The sequence below is a fragment of the Hirsutella rhossiliensis genome (assembly GCF_020360975.1).
Source record: "Hirsutella rhossiliensis strain HR02 chromosome Unknown scaffold00016, whole genome shotgun sequence".
Classification (NCBI taxonomy): domain Eukaryota; kingdom Fungi; phylum Ascomycota; class Sordariomycetes; order Hypocreales; family Ophiocordycipitaceae; genus Hirsutella; species Hirsutella rhossiliensis.
The window spans coordinates 529,410-547,052 of NW_025408682.1; the positions used below are offsets into that span (position 1 = coordinate 529,410).

The 17,643-nt window shown below is 49.1% G+C and overlaps 6 protein-coding genes across 6 annotated transcripts; 4 read left to right on the top strand and 2 right to left on the bottom strand.

The window, feature by feature from the left end:
* HRG_10536 (uncharacterized protein) lies at positions 1-714 on the bottom strand (the record flags this gene model as incomplete). The annotated part of the gene is made up of 1 exon (XM_044869007.1): positions 1-714. The coding sequence occupies one exon, from the start codon at positions 712-714 to the stop codon at positions 1-3; it is 714 nt and encodes a 237-aa protein (XP_044715749.1).
* A 325-nt stretch (positions 715-1,039) lies between these two features.
* On the top strand, positions 1,040-1,553 carry HRG_10537 (uncharacterized protein; the record flags this gene model as incomplete). Its single annotated transcript, XM_044869008.1, has 3 exons — positions 1,040-1,194; positions 1,400-1,424; positions 1,476-1,553. 3 exons carry the CDS (start codon positions 1,040-1,042, stop codon positions 1,551-1,553), a joined length of 258 nt encoding a protein of 85 aa, XP_044715750.1.
* Positions 1,554-2,989: 1,436 nt separating this feature from the next.
* On the top strand, positions 2,990-4,431 carry HRG_10538 (bacterial low temperature requirement A protein (LtrA) domain-containing protein; the record flags this gene model as incomplete). The annotated part of the gene is made up of 2 exons (XM_044869009.1): positions 2,990-3,143; positions 3,260-4,431. 2 exons carry the CDS (start codon positions 2,990-2,992, stop codon positions 4,429-4,431), a joined length of 1,326 nt encoding a protein of 441 aa, XP_044715751.1.
* Positions 4,432-5,195: 764 nt separating this feature from the next.
* HRG_10539 (glycosyl hydrolases family 2 domain-containing protein) lies at positions 5,196-7,919 on the bottom strand (the record flags this gene model as incomplete). Its single annotated transcript, XM_044869010.1, has 1 exon — positions 5,196-7,919. The coding sequence occupies one exon, from the start codon at positions 7,917-7,919 to the stop codon at positions 5,196-5,198; it is 2,724 nt and encodes a 907-aa protein (XP_044715752.1).
* Positions 7,920-8,728: 809 nt separating this feature from the next.
* Positions 8,729-10,569, top strand: HRG_10540 (phosphorylase superfamily domain-containing protein; the record flags this gene model as incomplete). Its single annotated transcript, XM_044869011.1, has 5 exons — positions 8,729-9,249; positions 9,302-9,479; positions 9,739-9,758; positions 9,822-10,179; positions 10,231-10,569. The coding sequence occupies 5 exons, from the start codon at positions 8,729-8,731 to the stop codon at positions 10,567-10,569; spliced, it is 1,416 nt and encodes a 471-aa protein (XP_044715753.1).
* A 557-nt stretch (positions 10,570-11,126) lies between these two features.
* HRG_10541 (uncharacterized protein) lies at positions 11,127-11,342 on the top strand (the record flags this gene model as incomplete). The annotated part of the gene is made up of 1 exon (XM_044869012.1): positions 11,127-11,342. The coding sequence occupies one exon, from the start codon at positions 11,127-11,129 to the stop codon at positions 11,340-11,342; it is 216 nt and encodes a 71-aa protein (XP_044715754.1).
* Between the last annotated feature and the right edge of the window lie 6,301 nt (positions 11,343-17,643).

Sequence of the window (17,643 nt, forward strand, 5' to 3'; positions counted from 1 at the left end):
CTAAGCCTGAAGGGAGCTCGGCATGTGTGTTTTGCGGTACTTGAAGTACTGTCGGCGCCGGGTGATAGGCTTTCCCAGGATCTCGGCCAGCTCCGTACTCATGTTGGGGAATTTATCTTGGGCGTTCCTGATATCGTGCTTCTCGTAGAAGGAAATATCCTCGAGAGGGCAGGTGCCGAGTCTGTGGGCCCTTTCGTGCGGCGCCGGATTCGCGATGGCAACGGAGAGCCGCAGCAGACAGTCGGTCGCCTCTCCTACATCAGTGCAAATTGTCGAAAGGCTCTCCCCTGGAGATGCATAATCATTGTCGGAGTCCGAGAATCTGCTGTCATCGCTGTCATTCAAGTCACCCTTTGAGAACACCAATTCGTGCTCGCTGGCCTGGAATTTCTGCCAGTAGGGTTGCTCGTGGTAGAGGAGCGTGAGGGTATCCAGCAGGGTTTGAGGAAAATCCTGGAGAAGGTATATGACCTGTTCGCGTAGATGAGGTGTCTCTCTTAGTCGATGATCGAGTGAGGCCCGTCCGCTTTGGTGCGCTCCTAGACTCCCAGACCACATTTTGAAGCGGGCGGTCTCGTCCTCAAATCTCGGTAGAAGCCGACGCAGATCAGTAGAGTCATCATGGCCGATAAGAGACCCGGTAAGACTCCGGAAAGACTGCAAAACGGCCTGGAAATTGCGAGAAAATGCCCCTGTTCCCTGGTCGTGGTTCATGTGATCTGAGCCGGGTCCAACAAACCTGGAGCCCGGATGGCTGTGAGTGCAGCCTGCACGAGCTGTTTTCGCGTCAAGCTTTCTTGAGTGTCGAATATATCTCAGTTTGCCACTCTTGAATCCGCCAATAGAGACCAGCTTATAGAGCACAGTCAGGTGTTACCAGCTGGCCAAGATTAACTGCGGGCGGGGTAATAAGTAAAGGATTCAATGCGGATCGCTGAGGACTGATAGCTTCAAGTGATCATGATCAACGGCTGGCTAAGGTGCCTTTACTTGGATATCTGAACAAAGCCACGGAAACAGAAGAGGGGCATATCTCGGCATGTCTGGTTTCGAGGTCGCCGGCATCGTGTTGAGAGCGATCCCCCTCGTCGTCAAAGCCCTAGAGGCGTACAGCAGTTTCCTGGCTGATTGGGGCAAGACTCCCTCGGAGCTGAAGAGCCTGAATCGACAACTTACCACGGAGCGGTCAAAGTTGTACAATGTCTGCAACCAGCGGCTGGTGGACGTCGTGCCATGGCGAGATACCGAGTTGATGTTTGCAGCAGCCATTTGGACTGATATGGCAGACAACGGAGACAAACAACAGGATCCGGCGGAGGCTCTGGAACTCCTACGACTGATTTGAGAGGACGGTGTTGCAGGTTGGAGAAGCACTCGAAAGTGTGACAGGACGACTCAGCGTCAAGGTCACGCGCGACGGACAGGTGAGCCTGACCAGTCCTTTACCATGGCAACTGCTAATTGAAACTGCTTAGGTCGAGTGGATGAATTGGGGACGAATGACACACGAGTTCAAGAAGTTCCTGCACCGCTCGAATAGAAAAGACTACTAGGACTCCCTCGGCATCATCTTCAGGGGCATTAGCGATCTTGAGGAACTGGCGCGCCTAAGTGTCACCCTGGAGCCTACCTGACGGAAGCGGTCCCGTGGCAGAGTTTTCACAATTTTGCGAGACCTTTTGACGAGCATCTATCGAGCTCTCCGCTCCAGCTTCCAATGCAGCGACTTGCACGATGTCAGCCTTGAGCTAGCGTCACGGTCCATCGATGTCGGGTACGGGGACGAAGACGAGAAGGTCTTGAGCGAGATACACTTTACAATCGCCATATCCTTTGAGGTAGCTGATGGTCCAGCGAGAAAGCGGCTCTGGGACGAGGTCAATATCAAGACGGCGCCGTCACTGAGAACGCCACCGCCCACGTTGACTCCAGTCACCAGCAAGACGAAGAAAAAAGGGACGTCTCCTTCGCATGGACTCAGACGATCTCTCTCATTGATCCTTCCAAGCCACGATCCGGATACCAAAAGCACGGTACATGCAGCTACTTGTAGTCCGGATGCAACAGATGCAGCAAGCACAACCAGCCTGCTACGGGCACTTGACTGATGGAGCATGCACCAACCGTCACTTCCAGGTATTCCCGATAGGAACGACAGGCGATAGTGATATCTGGTCTGTCGTCACTCTTCGCGATGTCCTAGAGCACAAAAAGGAACTGCCACCGTTGCCATCTTTGGCACAAAGAGTCCGGCTTGCGCTAGCCATTACCTCAAGCGTGCTCCAGCTGAGCAACATCCCGTGGCTCATCGACGAGCTGACAAGTAGGAACGTGCACTTCTTCAGGAGGGGCGAATGCCTTTTGTACCAGAATCCAATCCTGTTGAAGAGCCTTCCGGAACGCCCATTTCAGCCTCTCAGCATCACTGATGCTGTCGAAGTAGCTGTCTCTGACTGGGAGGGTCGAATACTTACTTGCCTTGCCCCAAATGTGCGGAAACGAGGATACTCCTTTTCGCATCGCACTAGGCTTGTAGAACACGAAACCGGGAGAATTTGAACCGAGCACCATATTCTCTTGCTTTCGGGCTAAGTAGCAGTCCGCAGGCAGGTTTTAGCTCTTAGCCTGGGCTCATCTGATCGACTACCCGGCCAATGATCTGTGATTCCGTACCAGCCGGCGGTTGGTGGAGCTGATCAACCAAGACAAAAGCAAAAGCGCTACCAAAAGACCGAAACAGTCAAGTCTCGCTTCAGCCTGGCTCTCAGGCCCGTCGGCAGTCAAGTCTGAGAGCCCTAAGCTTAAACTTTAGAGTTATGACACTCTCATCACTTCGATTGGTCCAGCTCAGGCGGCAAATTTTCCCGCATTCCCTCTCCCCTTCTCCCGCTTCTGTACAGTCTCTCCCGTCTTTTCGCTTGACAGGAGTCGATACTCGATCTGACTCTGGGTGCGCACTATTATACGAAGAGTCCTCTGGTCTGCTACCATGAACTTCGATGAGCTCCAACAGGGCTCCAAGGGGTCGCGGTATGTCGTCAAGCGCCCCAAAGCGCTGCAGTGGTTCTACGACGGCCGCCTCTACAAGGCGAGCGATGAGGAGCGGCAGGCCGGCCGTTTCGAGCTGTTCCTCGACTTGCTCTGTGAGTAAAGGTCCAGGGACATGGCATGTCCCTGCTTGCCGTTTCTTTCCTCCGCGCCAAAGCCACATTCGCAATAATCTGACCCGATTTGTGCCGTCCTCGTCGCGCCTCACCAGACGTCGCCATTGTTGCCAACTTCAGCGATGACCTCGCCGAGCATCCCGACGGAGCTCATCTAGCCAAGTTCCTCCTCATTTTCACGCCTGCGTGGCATATATGGTCAGACACGCGGGAGTTGATGAACTCTTACTACACGGATGACCTTCCACAGCGTCTCATCATCCTCTGGATCATGGCGCTCCTTGTGCTCTACGCAAATAACGCTCGCCTCGTTGACGAGGACCTCAGTGCCCTTCGCACTACGGTCGGTGCCTACGTCGTTGCCCGCTTCACGACCTTGTCGGTTTTTGTCATCAGCTCCTTCGCGAGCCACCACCACCGCATCCAGTCGCGCATCATGGCGGGCTTCATGACTGTCGGCCTCGTCTTAACGGCGCCGCTCTTCCTCGAGAACGTTAGCATTCAAGCCAAGGCAGCCGTCACCGTCGTCATTATCTTCTATAGTGAGGGCACGTGGGCCCTCGCTTTGAGTCCCTGGATCAAGCAACGCCTGAGGCTCAAGTACAGCACCGCGGTAGATATTGCCCATGAGATTGACCGCATGGCGGCCTTCTTCATCATCATCTTGGGCGAGTTTGTCTACAGCGTCATTGTCGGGGACCCGGCCGGAGTCGGTCTCACGAGCGGATACGTCAAGGCCGTCTTCACCCTCATCATCGCCTTCTGCCTCAATTGGCTCTATGTCAGCGGAGACGGCAGCCTAGAAGCGACACATCCAATACGACGCTCGGTCTGGACGGCATTTGCCTTCTTCTCTCTTCACATTCCGTTGTCCGCGTCGCTGCTCATCGGCGGGCACGTTGGCGCCATCAGCACCAAGCTGCACGAGTTCAACGACGGCGAGCGCTGGCTGCTGGGCGGCGGTCTTGGTGTCGGTCTCTTTTGCCTATGGATTTTCGGAATGCTCTTTCGATCAGAGGACGAGAATGTGCTGGTCATGCCCAAGTACGTAAGAATCGGCATGCGGCTGGTTGTAGCCATTATCCTCGTCATCTTGTCGGCAACAGTGCGTCACCTGAACGCGACGGAATTCATGGCCGTGGTCATGGCGCTGTTTGCCTTTTTGACTCTATGGGAGACCGTTGGCGGATTGATGAAGGGGGCGCAGCTTTTTGAGCCGTGGACCAGCACCTCCGGGGAGAGGATTGACGAGGAGCCAAGTGATTGAGCATGACTGCACAGCAAGGCCCCATGAATAAGGGCAAAACTTCGTCCGAAGAGCTTACAGCCCTTCGAATGCATCCCAAGCGGAGAATCTGGAAATCTTTTAATCTCAACCACATACGCGAATATAGAGCGCAAGCTCAGACTCTATGGCGAAGAAGCGGCCGTCAATTCTCCTTGGCCTGCCCTGAACACACCGGGAGACAACTTGTCGCCGCCCTCGTCCACGATTTGGTACGCTCCGCACGCTGCACACCTTCCATGGGAGTCCTCAGGCCATGGACCCCGACGGTACCTTTGAGTGCGGGAAAGGGGTCGAGAGAGCCTCTAATGGCCAACTCGCGTCTAGGCACACTGCATACAGTTTCCTCCCTGACAGTGTTTTGTGATACTTGGCTCGTTAATCAAAATTCCTTGCCCTACACGTCCATCGTGGTCCTTTGCTTGTTGCCTCTACTTACATCTGTCTTCTGCAGTCGCACCACCGATCTTGCAAAATTTACTCAAGCTTCATCATGAGATAAAGAGCCTCCTGTGTCGAATATGACTCAATTCACAGTGCTGAGTTTTCCCATCCTCATCACTAACGTTCTGCCTGGTATCGTAGCCTTTGGCGTAAAAGCTTGGGTGTCTGCAGCATGGAGCCAAACTCGACATTAAAAGGTGCATATACGATTTGGCTTCCCAATAGTTAAGTCAGATGATGATTCCCACAGCATGTAGTAGCTTCACACAAGTCAGCGTGCATTAATATCTGCGAGCAAAGCGTCACTTGTTGCACCCCCCAAGCAAAATTTCGGAAGGTTTTATGTTTCCTCCACTTATTGTCACCTTGCCGCCTTCAACTTCCATGTCGGAGTAGCCAACTAGGAGCTGGAGTTTCTCATTTGGCCACAGAGTGACATAGTTGTCTGACCACTGCACGGGATTTACATCCACTCCCGCTTCGTCGACTAGATTGAGGCGAATGAAGAAGGCGGGGGTCGAGGACTGATTCTCAAGCTCCAGAAGCTGCGACTTCTGGGCAGAGTCACCTGAGCCAGAACTCGAGCACGATGGGCGCAGGGTGACAGTTGCCGTCTTCATGCTGCTGAGAGCAGTCAAGTCCGCGAACTCCGACACTGGGGTGTGATACCAAGTCGAGTTTTTCCAGCTCAGCGCGTCGATAGAATTGGAAAGCCAGTACACGTTGCGACTTACAGTGACGCCTTGCTCGTCGAACAGAATCAAGCGCAGGAAACCAACATTGCTAACCTTGCTCACTTTGGATACCTTTCCGGCTCGTTCAGCTGTGTTTGCCTGGGTGCGAGCATGGAAACTCTGCGTAGACAGTATATTACCGTCAAGATCGATCAGCTCAACGACAATCTTGCGCTTGCCTCGTTGGACCAGGGAGTGGTTGATGAGCCAGACAGTCTGATCGACGTAGTCGTACGCGACGTGCTCGATCCTGCACCCCATCTTCGTGCCAAAGTATGATCCTGCCGGGTGCATGTAGCTGTCAAATAGGTTCCAGTGAAGGCCGGGCCAGGCGTTGTTGAGCATCCAGTAGATCGTGCCCGTTGCCGGTCGGTTGGCGTTCCATCGTGACGAGTAGCCCTCGTGCTGCGCCCGGGTCGCTTCATAGTCCATCATCTGAGCCTTGAGCAGGTAGTCGTCCAACGATTTCGGAGGACCGTATCTCTGGAAAAGGGCCTGGTTATAGATCTTGCGGTTCCGGAACGACGACCTGTTGGAAGACATGTGGAACAAGTCCTTGTCGGGCCGCGCCCAGAGATCGTTCATGTCGCCCTGGGAGAGAAACTTCCTCAGGCTCCCCAGCTCAGGGGTTCCCACGCCAGCGCCCAGCTCGGACCCAAACCCGAAAGCAGCGCCCAGCCGGTCCTTGGAAGGTTCCGTATCGAACCAGTAGTTGGGAGGGACCCAGTCGTACGGCCCATCCATTTTCATGCCGCTGGGTCCAAGGATCTCCGGATACCCCCGCCTGGCTGCCGACGCAATGATTGGGGTCTGCCAATGCGCATTTCTCAACGCATCAACGTAGATGCGTGTAGCTCTGTCGTTGGGCCAGGAGTCGCTCCCGACGAGGAAGGCCATCACGCTTGGATGGGGCTGAAGCATCGCCGCTTCGTGCATCATGCTGGCGTTTGCCGTCTGATAATCATTCTCAACCCAATACGGAACAGGGTCGAGCTGCAGGTCGTGGTTGTGCTTCCACGCTTCCCACTTGGAGCAGCAGACCCAACCGGCAATGATCATGATTCCCAGCTCGTCGGCAGTCTCGTACAGCTCGGGATGCTCCATCATGCCCTCCAATCGGATGGTGTTGAGACCCATGTCGAGGCTGTACTTTGCAATCGCCAGGAATCTCTCTCTGTCCCAGCGGAAGAACTGGTCGGCAGTGTAGCCACCTCCAATGACCTGGAACGGGTGGCCGTTGACCGTAAACATGGTGTCGTTGTGGCCGTTTACTTTTGATGTCACGGTTCGGATTCCGAATGATTGACGGGACACGTCCGAGACCTTTGAGTCGACCATAAAGGTCATTTTAGTCTCGTACAAAGGTTGCTCGCCCCATTGCTTCGGCCACCATACCCTCGGCTTGTCGATCATATGAGCTATCTCGACAGGTTGCGATTCTCCGGGACCGAAATTCACCACTGCATCCTGGCAACTCGACAACTCGCCGTAGCCAGAAGGGCCCGTGACAGTCGACTTGACCTTGAGCTGCACCGCATGATCCTCCAAGTTCTGTGCCATGGCGCGCACAATAACCTTGGCAGGACTCTTTTCCACGGGTGGCTCCATGTCTATCGACACACTCACACGGCCCATGGACACAGGACCGGTTTGTTTGACGGCTATGTCCCGCCAAACACCTGAGCCATTGTCCGGCGGAGGCGGGTTCCAGTCGACAAAGCCCTGGACGAGATCGTAGTTGAAATCAGCGGGATGAGCGTTGATGACGAGGGCGTTGTCATCCTCCACCAGGCTGGTAATGTCGTACGTGTGGCCCCCGTATGAGCCAGCCTGACACTTGTGAAGGGCGACCTGTTTGCCGTTGAGAAAGATGTCCGCCCTCGACGTGATGCCGTGCGTTTCTAGCATAAAGTGCTGGCCGTCCTTGGCCGCGAGCGAAAACTCGTTTCTATAGACCCATGGCACCGAGAACTGGCGCGCGTCGAACTTACTGAGGTTGTCAGAGTACCAAAGGTCCGTGTCGTTGTAGATGCCGGCAGCCAACAGGCACCCCATGATTGTACATCGCGAAGTCCCGATGCGGTACCATGCCGAAGTATCATGGCCAGGCTCGGACACCCGGGCGAGGTCCTTCTCGACAAGGGACGAAGACTGCAAGTCCCAGTGAGGGATGACGCCCCTCTGGCCTGGCGCCGACGTGATGGGCTGCGCAGAGGGTCCTTTGGAAGTCGCCGCTTCTTTGAAAGCACTGCCGACGATGAAGAGGCTTGTCACAACCGTGGGTCCAAGCATGATGACTTCCCCTACGATATGCACCATGAGGTGATACCGAAGTCTTGCTGAGGGGAATGGCCACTTATAGCCGCGGCCTGCAGGCGGCACGTAGCACAACGTTACCTGGAGACGTTTGCGTCGTGCCATGGAGCGGGGTTGCTCCCGTCAGGGTCTTTCGTCTTTGCCAATGGGAGTGAGTGGTTCCCAATTCTACTATGGCGGACTTGTGCTGTTGCTGTTGCGCGAGGAGATTGACCAATGAACGGGTAAAACCATGACGCATGATTGATACCAGGGTCGTTCTTGTGGAGGCGGCCACAGTGACCAACATGAAGGTTCCATCCGCTCCGCTGACGACCGCATTGGCGTGGGAGTTAGGATTTGAACACATTGCCGTGCTCATGATTATCCAGATCAGAACTTGGTGGTGGTTTCCCATCAAAGTCATGCATGGGTGGCTCAACCTTATGCCTCCAAGCAAAGCAAGTGGAAGGGCGACCTAATGCCACTCTCGTTCTCGCTGACTTTGTGCTCATCCAAAGCTCGCTATTCGTCGCCTGTTTCAGCCTACGGACTAATAACAGAGGCATGGCTGCCTAGATGATCCCTGTCAGCTGAGCGGCTCAACCAAGCGGCCACGGAAGTCAGGGCAATTATATCCCGTTCGTACTTGGAGACGGCGGAGGCTCGGTCTGTTCGTCTCGTCTCGTCCCCTTCCGCCGATGATTATCGACCAGACATCAACGCGGAAAGTATATACAAGCAACAGACAGGAGCAATCATGTCAGATCCAAACAGCTATACCATCGGATGGATCAGCGCCATCGATGTCGAATACGCCGCTGCACAAGAGTTTCTCGACGACGAGCACGAGCCGCCGATGTAGAATTCATCGCCACGACGAGAACCACTATACGTTAGGCAGGATTGGCAAGCACAACGTGGTTATGGCGGTCCTGCCTTCGGGAGAGCACGGCGTTGCGGCTGCGGCGAGGGTGGCCAAGGACATGAGGCACACCTTCCCCAACGTCCGAGCCTGTCTCATGGTGGGCATCGGAGGCGGCGCACCTAGTGAGGATCATGATATTCGCCTTGGAGATGTCGTTGTCAGCACGCCGAGCTTCCATCCCGAGAGCCGCAACCCCGGCGGCGTGATCCAGTATGACCACGCGAGGACAATGCAGGCAAAAAGGTTCCAGAGCATGCGATACTTGAGTCGACCGCCCGATGCCCTCCTAAGCGCAGCGCCCGGGATCCACATAAGACATAATAGAAAGGGCAACACCATCAATAGGACCATTGAGGAGATATTCCAGCAAAGGCCGAGGATGCGGAGGGAATACAGCCGGCCGGGCCCAGAGACGGACAGACTCTACGCAAGCCGTGGATCCCAATACCAGGGGGACTCGTCCACGGCGGTCGTCCGACGACGACCCGACTGTCCACTACGGCCTCATCGCATCGGCCGACAACTTCATAGAGAACGCAGAGATTCGGGATCTTCTGGCCAAGGAATTAAACGTCCTGTGCTTTGAGATGGAGGCAGCGGGCTTGATAAACAACTTCCCATGCATCGTAGTGCGTGGCATATGCGACTATGCCGACATGCATTGGTTCAAGAAGTGGCAGGGCTACGCAGCTATGGAAGCTGCCGCGGATGCGAAGGAGCTGATCTAAGAGATGATGCCGGACCAGGTGGAAGCTGGCAAGGGCATTGGCCAGCTGCTCGACTAGAGTTAGACCTTTCTATATCTCGCGTACTGGCGTCGGCGCTGTTAACCGACTATAAGTTGACGAGGACCTCCGAGGCCTCGGAACGGCGACGAGCGGAACCAAGAAGGAGGTTGAGATTTTGCGGTGAGATACGTCGTGCTCCTCATGCTATCTCCTCTATCGGCTCATCAACTCTCGACTCTCTAGCCAGGCAGTGCTCGATGACAACCAGAAGACGGTATTAGAGCGCCTGCCAGTTGCCCCCCAAGCCGCCTTTATATCTTACGCCGACGAGCACAATCCGAGGTGCCTGCCAAATACTCGCGTCGAGCTCCTCGATGAGATTATGGCACAGGCCGGAGATCCAGACGCCGAGTCAGTTTTCTGGTTAAACGGCATGGCAGGAACCGGCAAGTGTACCATATCTCGCTCCGTCGCTGACGCCCCTGATCAAGCGGGGAAGCTAGGTGCCAGCTTCTTCTTCAAGAGGGGCGAGGAGCATCGGGATAACCCATCCAAACTTCTCACGACAATGGCCTCTCAGCTAGCGACAAGACGACCGGCTGTTGCGCCCTATATAAAGAGCGCTATGGACAAAGACCCTTCTCTCCCCCAGAAAATGGCTCAAGAGCAGTTTGAAAAGCTTATTCGACAACCCTTATTGGCAGGCTCGCCTCCCGGACAGAGCAAACGTATCATTTTTCTTGTTGATGCCTTGGATAAGTGCGACGTAGCGGATAGGGCCAAGCTGGTCCTGCGCATCTTTCGCAGCTACCAGAATCTAGGGCTGCAGCTCTTCATCACCAGTCGGCCAGAGGAGCCAATTCGTCTTAGATTCGTCTCCATCAAGAGCAAGTACCAGGACATAATCCTCCAGGAAATAACTCAGGCCTCAATCAGGCGCGACCTGGCCCTCTACTTCCGAAATGAGTTGGAGAGGATCAGCAGAGACTAGAGTGTCCTAGCACCAGAAGAGGGACGCTTGGCCCAAGATTGGCCCGAGCCGTCGCAGGTGCAATGCCTGGTGGACGTGGCCATTCCCCTCTTCATATTTGCTGCCACCATCTGTCAATTTCTCGCTAGATTTCAACGCGGGAATCCAGACGAGCGGCTGCAAGAGGTGCTACGCTATCGGACTTTAAGTCAGGAATCAGAACTAGACAAAACATATCGCCCTATGCTAGCCAGCTTGACTGCGGGTTTAAGCTTTAAGATGAGAGATGGGGTTCTCCAAAAGTTTCGCAGCATCGTTGGCTCCATTGTTATCCTCGCGAACCCCCTCTCCACGAGAAGTCTTTCGCGGATCCTCCGTGTTAGCCAGGGCACCGTCGACGGTTAGCTGCGCATGCTTCACTCGGTCCTAAGCGTCCCGCAGTCGGCCAAGTCTCCGGTAAGGCTCCTCCATCTCTCGTTTTGCGACTTTCTTATCAATGCCGAGAAGAAGGGTCAGAGTCCCTTTTGGTTGATGAGGAAAAGACCCACCTCGAGCTAGCAACTCGCTTTCTACAACTCATGACGGAGCTCCTCCGTAAAGACATCTACGGGCTCGAGCGAATAGGAGTGCTCGACTCCACCATCAACGAGCAGCAAGTCGAGTCACACATTCCGGCCGAGGTCCAATACGCCTGCCTGCATGAGGTATTCCACTTTCAGGGCGCCCGAGCCTTGATGCGTGGTTTAGACTTTAAGCAGATCCACGTCTTCTTGAAGCAGTACTTTTTGCACTAGATCGAGGCGCTATGCTTGATGCGGCGAATACCCGACAGCATTCTGATGATGCAGAATCTCTAAGGTCTTTTGTTAGCGATTTCTCCGGGGCTAAACCAAGTGCTCGAGGTCCTATGCCAGCCCGACTGTCGGCTAAAGGAGATGTAGGGTGGTTCTCGCCGAGAGATTTACGATTTTGTCGACGACCCGAAGCGATTTATCCGCCACAACCGGTTCAACATCGATTAAGCGCCTCTGCAGCTAGATAGCTCGGCGCTCATCTTTGCGCCGGAAAACAGCATCGTTCGCAGGCAGCCTCAAACATAGATGTATGTCGGTTTCCATCTACGGGTTGCCCACGATATCGACGAGTTAGGGTCCTGTTAAGGAGTAGGCATAAGAAGCTAGAGTTATGCCTAGTAGACCTAATAGTTATATATAAGGAGGCCTGCCTAAGCAATATAACTCCCCTAGCCTAAGGATATAATATAGGCCTAACTTAAGTATAGGAATATCTTAATGCCCCCTTTAAGCTAGCTATATATGGTTACTATACCTATATAAGCCCCTCCTTTATCCTAATAGATAGACTAAGATTCTTAAGTAGTGGCTTAAGAGCACAGTGGAAGAAATAGGGGCATAGAAAGGTGAATTTAGTGATATATGTCTTCGTCTATCTATTAGGATAAGGGAGGGGCTTATATAGGTATAGTGACTATATATAGCTAGCTAAAAGAGGGCAATAGGATATTCCTATACCTAAGTTAGGCCTATATAGTATCCTTAGGCTAGGGGAGTTATATTATTTAGGCAGGCTTCCTTGTGTATAACTATTAGGTCTACTAAGCATGACTGTGGCCTCTTATGCCTACTCTCTCTCCTTAATACACCCCCTTATTACACTAGCTTCTAGATAGTAGGGCAATAGGTAGAGGAGGGTTCGGTCTAATAAATATAAGGTTATTCCGATATTAAATTCGGCTACTTTATTGTCTATTTAAGGAGGTTGTCTAAAAATAGGGGAGGCTCCTAATTATATCCTATAAAAAAAAAGGGAAGGTAAATACAGCAAAAGGCAAAAGCCGGGACCCGAGAGGATAGGATATAAGGAGAACCCTCCTCTATATATCCTATCTCCTCGGGCCCCTAAGTTCGTTAACCGCGCCCCCCCTAGGGCGTAGTTATATAACCTACTCTTCCGCCCTAGGGGGAGTCGAACTTACGATTAATAGGGTTATATAACCTACTCTTACCGTTTAACTAGTAGTTATAAGTTATATTTATAACCTTCCTTATAAGGAGGGGGGATAGCGGGGCATCCCTTTAGGTGGCCTAGGTACCGTAGTACCTTTACCGGCGACGTTATTATTTAGGATAAAAGTAATCCTAAAGGTAGGCTTTCTAATAATATATTCCTTATATTAATTAGTCTTAATTTAGTAAAGCTATCGCGATTATCGTAAGTTTAAGCGCTATAGTATTATTCTAATTAAGGGGTAGTCTAGTAATAGCTTTACTTCTTAGTAGTAAATAGGGCTAACTTCTACCCCTTAGATCTTTATAGTTTCTTAACTAAATTAAGATCTAACTACGCTGTTAGAATCCCCTAATCTTAGTATATATAGTAGTGCTCTTATTATCGGGATCCGGCGATTATCGGGTTCGCTATAGTAGGGAGATATCACGCCTTAGTACGGTAGTTATATATATTATCTCTTAATATATCTTCCGGCCGTATTACTAGTCCTAGTTGCTTAATAAAGCTCTAATGCTTTTAGTATATAAGCGCCTTCGTTATATTATTAGCTAGGTTATCTGCTAATACGATCTAGCTAACTTATATCCGATCTTACTATACCTCCTAACGAAGCTAGTATCTATAAACGTTAACGTGCTTAAGGTTCGTCTTAAGCTTCGCGCTTAATTTAGTTAGAAGCCTAATTATTACGGGACACCTTACGGTCGACAATCCAGGTACCCGGAACGACATCTGCTTCCCCTAAGGAAGACACCCCTAACTCCCTAAGGCTCCCCGCGGAAGAAGGAACCCGGAAGCCACCGGGCAAACTCCGGGAAATCACCCGGAATTCCCGGAAACGACAACCAAGCGGATTGCACGGACATTTCACGGAGATTTCCCCTAGGGACACATTGCACGGGGAATGCACTATAATTTCCCGAGTAATAATAAGTTCCTTAGGGACTGCACCGATATTTCCCTAAGAAGTTACCACGAGAACATAGCGGGGAAATTATAGAGAAATACCCGTGCCTACCCGGGGAAAACACCGGGAAATGCCACTAAGACACCGCACCACTGTCGCACGATCACAAGGTTAAGACATTACTCGGTTAAAGCCCCGAGTAAGGTCTTACGCTCGCTATGGTATATATAGAGGATAGAGAACCCGCTAGATTTTAGGCGGGCAGAGAAGAATACAGACAGTCATTACTACTCTCACTTTAACTCGCAAGACCGGTAGCCAGTCCGTATTCAACGCGCGTAACAACGTACGGTAGCTAGTCCGTATAACACGTTTAAAACCTACGTACGGTAGCCAGTCCGTTTTATTACCCGTTAGACCCGCACCGGATCCGGGCAGACGGCAAGGTTAACGTACTAGCCCCGTACTGAGGGACTAGTGCATAACACTAATAGTCTAAAGGTTATTATATTAGAGCTCTATAGTCCCTTTAATACTAATACTAAGCTCCTTAATTAGTCGGCTAAATACTACCTATTCCTTAGCTATCTATAAGAGTACTAATAATTTAGCTTCTATAGAGGACGTTATTATAGTAGCTTACTTAGTAGCTTTCTAGTTAATTAGCCTACTAAGGAGTAGGAATACGTATCCTTATAAGGACTTCCTAGTCTCTAGGTTATCGGCGTATAAGAGTCGGATATATATATTAGCCGCCTTATTAGGTTTATCGTAGTAAAGTAGATATAGCGGTTTCTCGTATAATAGAGGTAAGCTAGGCACTTACGTGCTTCGTGCCTATAGCGCGGCCCGGGGTTATAATTATATTAGGCTAGCTTTCCGGCTATAAATGCGATATCTAGCCTAGTATAAATTGCTAGATAAATAAGCGACCTAATTAGAGAGAGATATTTATATATCTCTTCCTTTAAGGCCTACTTTTCGTAGGGGACAAGCTCTTCTATTATTAGCGGGATCTTAGGCTTACGAAGGATATTATTATTAAGGATATAATATTTCTTTGCGGTCTTAGAGATATAGGAAGCTTACGAGAGCTATATCTTCTTAAGATCCCTATCCCTAATAATCTCGATACTAAGGGACTAGCGTAGCTCTCCTATATACGCAACGGTATATTTCTTTATAATAGCCTTATATAGCTCTTCCTAATCTTATTTTTGCCTTTTTGGATATATTATAACGATATTATCTACGAAGATAAAGATAATAACGCCCTTATAGACTAGTACGTAGGCGTCTTCTACTAGCTGCTAGGCTCCTAGTTTAGTAAAGAAACTAGATATCTCTTTAAACTATAGCTTTAGAGAGATATAGAGCCCGTATAGTGCTTTTAATAGCTTTAGGCATAGCCTAGGCATTAAGAATCCCGGTAGAGCTAGCAATAGACTTCTTAGCGTAGGATTGCGTATAGAAATACTGTTTTTACGTCGTATTATTCCGTCTCGAAGTCCTCGAGGCAGCAGAAGGCTATTAGTAGTCGAAATATTCGTACTTATAGGGTAGCTATATATATATCCTCGTTACCTTCGGGTTATAAGTCTCTACGAACTATAATATATACTTTAAAGCGTATAATATACCCTTATTTATCGGTCTTATATATAAAGACCTAACGTAAGGGGATTAGGAAGTAACCTTTCTATTTAATAATAGCTTTTAGGATAGTCTTCTATATGCCCCTTACTAGGTTTTCCTCTATTTCGCGGTCTATAGCTTCCTTCTACTCGTATACGAATTCTAAAGCTATTACCGCGTTAAAGGAGGTAGGGGGAGGCGGTATATCTTTAACGTAAAGCTTATACTTACTTACCTTTACGATAATATTATTAATAAGGGATTTCTTAGGCCTACGAGCCCGTTTTCCTTTAATAACGTTGCTTAGGTTAATCCCTTATAACGTATCCTTTCGTCTACGTTATTCTTATATTTATAATGTCCTTAAGCCGGCCCTACTAACCGCTAGGTTAAGGGTGCGGGGTTCGGACTAGGGGTTATCTTCTTAAACCTATACTATAATCGTTCCTTTACCCCCTAGGTTAAGAGGTATATTATTGCGTTCGTCTTAAGGAGACGAGTCGATTAATATAGGTATCGTATCTTTAAGCTATCTCCCTAACGAGATATAGGAGGGGTTGCTAGCTATAGTATCTATTGCGGGCGTAGGAGGCATAGAGCTTAGTAACTCCGTGTTAAATATAGTATTAGGTAGAAGGGGTAACGTTAAAATCTCTATCCCTAGGCCTACTATTTCTAGAGGGGAAAGATATATATATCTATGTAATCCTTATAAGGGCGTCTTTAATCCCTAATCTTCCGGAGTATATAGGGGCAATAGGTCCTATAAGAGGGTAATTACTTCTTCCGGCGTCTAACCGTTATCCGTATTATCGTCGGATAAACTTAGTACCCTAAAGGTTTTAGGTTCCCCGCTATCTATAACGTCGGTTACGGCTATATCTCTAAGGATATCGTAGCTATATATTTAGACTAGCTAGGCTTACTCTTCTCTTTTTATATCGTAGCTTATAGACTCGTTAAACTATATATTAGCTAATACTATTAGTTTATTCTATCTAATTAATAGTATCTATACGACGTATTATTAAGTAGACCTATAGCTTACTAGGTAGCCGATATAAGCTCTCTACTTAAGGGGTAATTACGTCTTATATAACTTAATATATTCTAATACCGTAATTATTATTAGGAACGCTATATAGCTAAAGACCCTTAAATATATAATATCTAGTTTAATATCTTTAATATAGTAATATAGTAGATTATTTTCTTTTATCTAGGTCTACTAACGCTTATATAGGCTCTGCTAGCTATAATTATATAATTCGAAGGGTATTATATTAAGTAGGTATACCGCTATATAGTATATCTCTAGCTATAGCTCTTCTAGAAGCTTTAAGTTAAGCCTTATAACCCTTACTTTTTCCTTTACTATTGCCCCTAATCTCTCTACGTAACCGTTTTACGTAGGCGTTAAAGGGGCTAACTATATAACTCGTATCCCTCTATTAGTTATATAATCTATTTATTCTATTATTAAAAGAGCCCTTTCCCGTTAGTAACTAATATAGTTATTTTAACTCCGTACTAGGTCTTAAGTAACGCTACGAAGTTATTAAAGATATCCCTAATACCCGTTTTTCTTTCTATTAGGTAATAGAACCTTATAGATATATCTATATAGGTAAATAGAGCGAAGTTCTTTTCCCCGTTATATACTATTATAGGGCTAGGGTAAAGGTCGAAGCTAACTTATACCCCCGGACCTTTAGGCCTTAAGGATAGTGTTTTTTTTAAGACTTCCCTCTTAGCTTTCCCTATTGCGTATATCTAATAGCTATATATTATAGGGCCTTAAAGCTTAGTACCTAAGCAGGCTTCTAATAGCTTCTCTAGTAATTTTAGACTAGGATGCCTAAGGCGGCGATGCTATAGGTTACCTACCCCCCTAGTTAGCGGCTTAGGCGCTTATATAACTGCGAATACCCGCTTATGCTATAGGAGTATTCCTATTACGAATTAACCTTCGAAGTCGGTTAGTTTAATACGAACCTCCTTTATAGGTTCTAAATAAAGGTATCCTAGGAGCTAGTTCTAGAATATCCCTACCGTTATCCCTAGCCTAGCTAAGAAGACACTTATCGGCATTTCTAGGATAAAGTAGGCATCTAGTAGGGTTATCTTTCTACTATTAATTATAGGGATAACTGCTATTCCTATTCCTTATACCCTAAAGGCTTAGTCTCTAACCTAGACTTCGTCGGTAGAACCCTACTTAAAGGTTCCTTCCTAGAACTAACCTAGGTTATTAAAGAGGTTAATATCGGCCCCTAAGTTATATATTAATTTATCGGTAAGTAACGGCGTTCCCTTTATAGCCGTATTTACCCTAGATAAAGTAACTATATTAATAGTCTTTCCTAGCCCGTTATTGCTAATAATAGTATCTGCTAGTTCTCTTCCTTTAGGGTAGGAATTAGGGGTCTAGGCTATGCATTTTACTTTCTCGTTTAAATAGTCCTTTAGCCGTTTTTCGATATTCTATTTAGCTAGATCACTATATTTCTAGCCTATTAAGG